Source organism: Hyalella azteca, unplaced genomic scaffold, assembly GCF_000764305.2.
Source record: "Hyalella azteca isolate HAZT.00-mixed unplaced genomic scaffold, Hazt_2.0.2 contig3509, whole genome shotgun sequence".
In the NCBI taxonomy this organism is placed as follows: Eukaryota; Metazoa; Arthropoda; class Malacostraca; order Amphipoda; family Hyalellidae; genus Hyalella; species Hyalella azteca.
In genome coordinates, this window is record NW_025933757.1 from 1 (window position 1) to 6,319 (window position 6,319).

Genomic DNA, 6,319 nt, shown 5'->3' on the forward strand with positions numbered 1-6,319 from the left:
ATTTCGATTATATCCATAATCCGTCATAACTGGTCGCTTTCCAGGCCGCGGCCCAGCACGAGAAGGCTGAATTTGCTGTCGCCGACGTAGCTCGGACTGACGGTGCTGAGGTTGCAGACACTGAGGCTGGTGAGTAGAATAACTGCATTAAACCAGCCTCGTGTTCCCACTCCAATCAAAGTTTTGAGTGAAAAAAATCTATTTTGTCAGAGTAAACTGTGTCTGGGAATTAATTTTCTCCCTTACAAAGAGTCAGAGATAGTACGAGTACACAACATCGATACGAGTTATTTCCCAGTGGAAAAATTAGATCAATACTGAAGAGAAATCTTTTGATACCATATTTATTAGAGCGATACATGTATCTTCATATTGGCAAATTCAATCATAAAGTGATAAGCATGAATTTCAACAATAAACTTTAAGAAGCGTTGAGCCCGCAAGGAGATTGAACGATTTCTCCACAAAATTGAATGCGATTGGTCAGCGTTATGCCATCACAATCTTAGCTGCTCACTGATGAAGCGTTATGTTATCATTCTAGAAATAATTTTCATGTAACAAACTATTACCATGTACTAGCTATAATGTATGTAATGTGTACTTCATATTCATAAGGGAACTTTGATTCCTAATTTTGCGGACTACGTAAATAACGGTTTATCGTTAAAAGTTTATTTAATACTATAGATCAAGATAGACTTATTACAAATAACTATCAGGTAATTGAAATATAATATGATGGCTTCGTGTAGGAAGAATCATTATATAATATCAAGTAACTTTCCTTTCATCATTTCAGAAGCAAAATGGATTAATTGTTACCCGGGCTGGTCATGTTACTCCGGGGTAAGTGACCTTCATTTGATTCAATTGAGAATATTGAAACATCATCAAAGCAAGTACTTGCTACATTTAATGACTTACTATAGCGTAATACTATTAATTGAGCAATTAGAAATAACATAATCACAGTAACTTCTGAACGGCGCTTCCATGTTGTGGTTTTATTCCTCGGCTATAAGATTGGCTGCAATGCCCGCGGTATCGTCAGCGCTGGATGTCCCATACTCCTCGACTTATTTTTAATATTTCCGTGAATCTCGAAATTGACAATCAACTTTGAAAAAATGTAATGGTCTAAGCAGGAATTGAGTCTCATGCAGCTACACTGTGCACGCTAAATTATTTTAGACCATTTTGATAGACCATTTTTAGACCAGTAAACCGGTTTTCTGAATAGACATTCGTGTACTGATGTAACATATATCCCGTAGGGATGCCTCGAATAATGACACATTATAATATGATTGCATGACAATGAAATCATTTTCTACGATATAGCAATGAATGAATTCATTATTTGCAGTGGGGAACGTGGGACTACTACTGCTACTACTGGGAGTTTACTGCTTACACGTGCTATTCCTACTACTACGGTACCTTGCGCTGCTGCGTTCCTTATTACTTAGGATAGCGGACTATTACTGCGATACACGGGAAGTTTTTGGTCCTGGTAAATACTACGTTGTCCTAGTAACTAGCTAGTTCTTGGTCCTGGTAACTACTTCGTCGTCGTGGTAACTAGCTAGTTCTTGGTCCTGGTAGCTAGCAAGTCTGTACATGGCTTGTTCAATAAATATTAGTGTCGCCGGTGTATCGCTCACTGCTGAACATCGACTCATTTCCTGGCTACTTTCTTCGATATGATATTCTCTGGTGTGTCTTCATGAAAAAACGCATTAAAAAGCAACTTGCATTGTGTTTTATTGTCTTATTTCAACGTTCCAATTGCCATCCGTGAAGACTTTCAGATTCCTGAAATCCTGTGCATACGTATGTTGATAAGAAAGCAAGCTAAAATGTTCATTTCAATAATATAATATTTCCATGATTACATCAAGACGTCGCTCAAATCGTGAAGCGGGCATGCAGCGTAATAATTGGGTATTGATAATGCGCTGCCATTTCTTTGAACGACAGAATCATTTGCTGCGAACTACAATAATGTTTTCCGCAAAAAAATCCCCATTATCGATCAAAAGCCTTCGGATGAACTATCTTCACAGAGCTTAGTGATACTCAAAAGTATTTGGTCTCGTGCCAATTTGGAAGAAAGGGGGATATTCAAGTCCCAATTGCCCCCAGTGAGATATTCCAAAGTCAACACTTTAACAAATAACATACAAACTTTATTTACGTGACGGTAATTACTGTCAGATTTAATAAGTAACTCACTTGTTACCTTAGTGCCAAATTGTTCAGCTAAGGAGAAAATCTCACAAATAGTTTTGGAAAGTTTTGTTGCACTACCACTTTATAGGAGAATGCAGTAATAGGTTATTTGCTGCTCTTTACAGAAGCGCTACAAGTGCGCGTAGAAAATCATTTCATGAGTTAAAGTATATAAAGTATAAGTAATATTTTTTTCATGATGCCTCAGCAATACAAAATACGTATAGAGTTCTCATTGCAACGCTACGATGACTTAACATGACAACTCTACGATAATTTTTTCAACAGTTGAACTGTTGAAAAAATTCTAAAGGTATTCTATACGCTTGCAGCCGGAGACCACTCTTGGCTTTCTTCACAGGTCTTTTTCAAAATGGCATAATGTACTAAGTTCTTCTTTCTACTAGATAATTTGATGACAACTTTAGTCCACACAGAATGCCAGAAATGTTGATTCATTATGTGGGCGAATACTCTCTCTGGACTTGATGATGATCTGGACCTATCAAAAATGAGTATTTCCTTACAGCACTAGCGAGCGTGTGATCAGCCTCGTCAAGGACTGCTCTGGACAAGTCAAGAATCCAAACAGAAAAGGCCGGTTAGCTATTCGTCGTGATTTTTTTTTTAATTAGCTGGAATACTTTGTCTCCAAGATTTCCTAAACAACCACAGAGTAAATCTTCTGCTAGAAAATAACCACACAGAGATTACAATTAATACCAAAATGATACATGTTGTCAGAATACTAGGGCTATGTTTCACCACAGCAATTCATTGAATCGCTCTATCAATGGAGACCAAACGGTATATAATGTGAGAGCCAATTCAAAATTCGGAATGTTCTTCAACAGTTGGTGTCAGTCCTCCTGAGTACCTATTTACTGAATGAAATCAATGATAAGTGAAATCAGTGATAAGTAAGATCGAGCAAGATATGAAATATATTTCCTTTTTTTTAAATATAATAAGATATATATATTCCTAGATTTTACCCCTATTTGTCATCAATCATATCGTTAAATTCATGTGCCCAGAATGAAGTGCTCCGTACCAGCAATGAAACTTTTTGGAATTGGAAATTCTAATATCTTCTTTAGATTTTGCTACAATTTGTAATTTTTTAGATGAATTATTTCACTACAATAATTAATGCAATGCAATCAGTCATTGGCCAGCGACATAATACCACGAAGTGGGCGTTAACGCGCCAGGGTTATGATAATACGCGAATTAATGTTCTTGTGATGATTCAGAAGTACTCAGATCGAGGTAGCCACTTAGAGTCAGTGGCGTCAGAGTCAACTGGTTCCTAGTCAACGGTATCATCAACAACGGTGGAAGGGTCCACTGGCTAGTCAACCGCGAGAGCCAACGGTATCAACGCAACCGAGTCAACGCTGTGCCGTAGATAGCGCCACGTCACAAATAAAATGGCTGAATGATTCCTGCGCGTGGGACTCGAGTCTACAAAGTAGTCTGTAAGTTGGATAAGAAGGCAAAATAAAAAAAGATCGCGTACTTAACATCACCGTTAGGTCTTAATTTATACATGTGCAATGTTTCACTGAGCTGCGTTCATTCGTGGAGAACAGCCACGCGAGTCCGGCCGGAGAATAATAATTGTCCGGCATGTCCCGACACTGTGAATCAACAGTTACCCCAAGTAGATGCACGTTTTCTCTGGCCTTTGGAGGCGATATTTTGTTTTTTCCTTGTTTTCTCCAAGGACAAACACCTCGGTGTTGGGAGTTGGTAACAAGCCAGTAATACTGAGTGCGTCGTGTGATATGGGTTTACTTGGGTGCTGCAAAAATGTCGCATTCCCGTCAAGACTGATTGCAGAATATCCACAGCTTGTTGTGGGCTTGAACTCGCAACTCACTCATTTAATTAGGCCTCCTTGCCGATTCTGACCAGAAACTGGCGCACAGAGCAGGGATTGAACCCGCACCTCTCTGCTCCAATCCTGGGAGGCTGGGACTCTGAACTTTAACCACTGGGCCACCCTGCTTAATATCGATATTTATTGATGAGTTAAACGCTGTGTAATAAGAACCATTTCCGTTCTGAATCGTCTCACTCTCACTTATCCTAGTTATGCTTTAGAGTTTATTAAAAAAATCACAGCGTCTGATACTCCGTTGATGAAAATCACCTATCATCACAATAACATCAATGAGCAACATTGATTGCAAAATCCTGACAGTAACAGTAATCTCTAGTAATATCGATTTGTATTCAATAATTCGTGACATCTCACTCACACTGGCACGCATAAATACCATCTTAGTTCATATAATCATTGGGTTGCCGATTATTTTCAGTTGTGCAATATGATGAATTTATACTATTTCAAAGTAATATGAGCCCCTGGTATTCACAGCAAATAATATATAAAAGAAAACTTCTTAATAGTTTATTAGGCAATTTGTTGTGCAAACTTGAAGCGTCATCATGTGGTCGCTTTTCATCAGTTTCTGTCTCGGTTTCATCTTCTGCAAGGCTCTTCCCAGCTTGCGACATCGGTGAGCTGACGTCTAACTTGCGTCTAAGAAGTTATCCATGTAACGAAATTTGTTATATTTTAACGCAAATCCGCTTGCCGAGCGGTTAGCTCCCATATGAAAAATTATTTTCATAAATTAGTATTTGCATTATAGTATTTGAAATTATACTAATTGGGTGAGTGTTAGCGATGTTCTTTGCGTAGACATGATTGTGTAAGATACTTTGCAAAGAGGCTCATCGTGACCTATTTGTTAACCGCGTTTTGTTCATAAGCGAATAAGTAGTGATGTCTCAACATTGTTGCTACCAGGGCGTTTGCACGGTTCATGTCGTATTTCTACTCGACTGTTGATCCGTCATTTGTTGCGTTCAAGAAGAAGATATTTGGTGACATCGTGAAGGAGAAGCCCCGGCGACCTGGCAGCTCAGAGCTCCGCATCCTCGAAGTCGGCGTTGGCACAGGTGAGGTGAACTAGCCGATTATTGTGTCAGCAATATAGTACAAAATTTACTGTTCAATTATATTTAACTGTTCTCAATTAGTGAGATAGCTTTTCGTAACTCCTAGGCTTCGAAATGTAAATTCAAACACAGTCTTATACTGAAGAAAATTTTTTTATAAAAATAAAGAAAACGCGGAAAACTTTCAATCCGCTCATTTGGATTACTTTATCTCAACATTTTTGCGGGGTGCGCAGCCGTAGACCAGCAAATTAACGCTCAAATCAGCCCTGGAGCGTGGAGCCAACATACCCAATCTAAATGCTATAGATATTGTCATCCTGGCACCTAAGCAGCTGTAGTCAATTGACCTATCTCACCACACGAACTTTAAACCAACACTGCTTCAGCACACAAGCTGCTACTCCACATAGTTAACGGTCAATACGTTGTTCTCCAATGCTTTATAACCCATACCATCACTTCTTACACATGCTGTTATCCTAAGTTTCCGCTGACCACACTGCATTGTCGCAAATGTGAACTGTACCAAACGGTAATGCGTCATCACCTTACTTAATCCGCAAGACGTTAACCCCGCGTCACTGTTTCGCTGCCTTACTATCCCCCAGCATCTTTTTCCCCCCACACTTACCCCGACTCTCCACCATTATCGCATGACTAACTGGAGGCTTTTCTCGCAGACCTTTGATGCTTATCCGAATTAGGTTAGGTCAAGTTAGGTTAGGTTAGTTTACAACTCCTATAGATCCTCTTTTCATAGCGTAATGCAGTCAAGTGAGCAGAAACTAAGAAAAGCCGTCCGGCAGTCAGTGAAAAAAGGCGGGGAGACGGGGTATGCGTGGAAGTAGAGTTATGCCGGGAGAAAGCAGCTGCAACGAACGGACGGGCTGGAGTGCTGGCTGTGTATCAACAGCGGTATGGCCGATGGCGTAGGGAGGGGACGACTGAAATAGCCCAGCATTGCCCAATACCAGCATAATTTTCATACTTCTCCCCGTGCGCAAGAATGCTGCAGAGCAAATTAGCCAACATGATTACTAGCTGAAAGCCACAGGGACCAAACCCCTTCATGGATGTAAACCAGCGAGCCAATGAGCTGCTAGCCGCC

General features: G+C 39.9%; 1 protein-coding gene and 1 long non-coding RNA gene across 2 annotated transcripts; both read left to right on the forward strand.

The window, feature by feature from the left end:
- The first annotated feature begins 23 nt into the window (after nt 1–23).
- LOC108678197 lies at nt 24–1,759 on the forward strand. The gene is made up of 3 exons (XR_001931303.2): nt 24–129; nt 803–849; nt 1,370–1,759. It is a non-coding gene; the product is annotated as an uncharacterized LOC108678197 (long non-coding RNA).
- Nucleotides 1,760–4,254: 2,495 nt separating this feature from the next.
- Nucleotides 4,255–5,208, forward strand: LOC108678198 (putative methyltransferase-like protein 7A; the record flags this gene model as incomplete). The annotated part of the gene is given in 2 exon segments (XM_018166560.2): nt 4,255–4,763; nt 5,057–5,208. Coding segments are annotated over 2 exon segments (223 nt in total), but the record flags the coding sequence as incomplete, so codon positions are not given.
- Nucleotides 5,209–6,319: the final 1,111 nt, after the last annotated feature.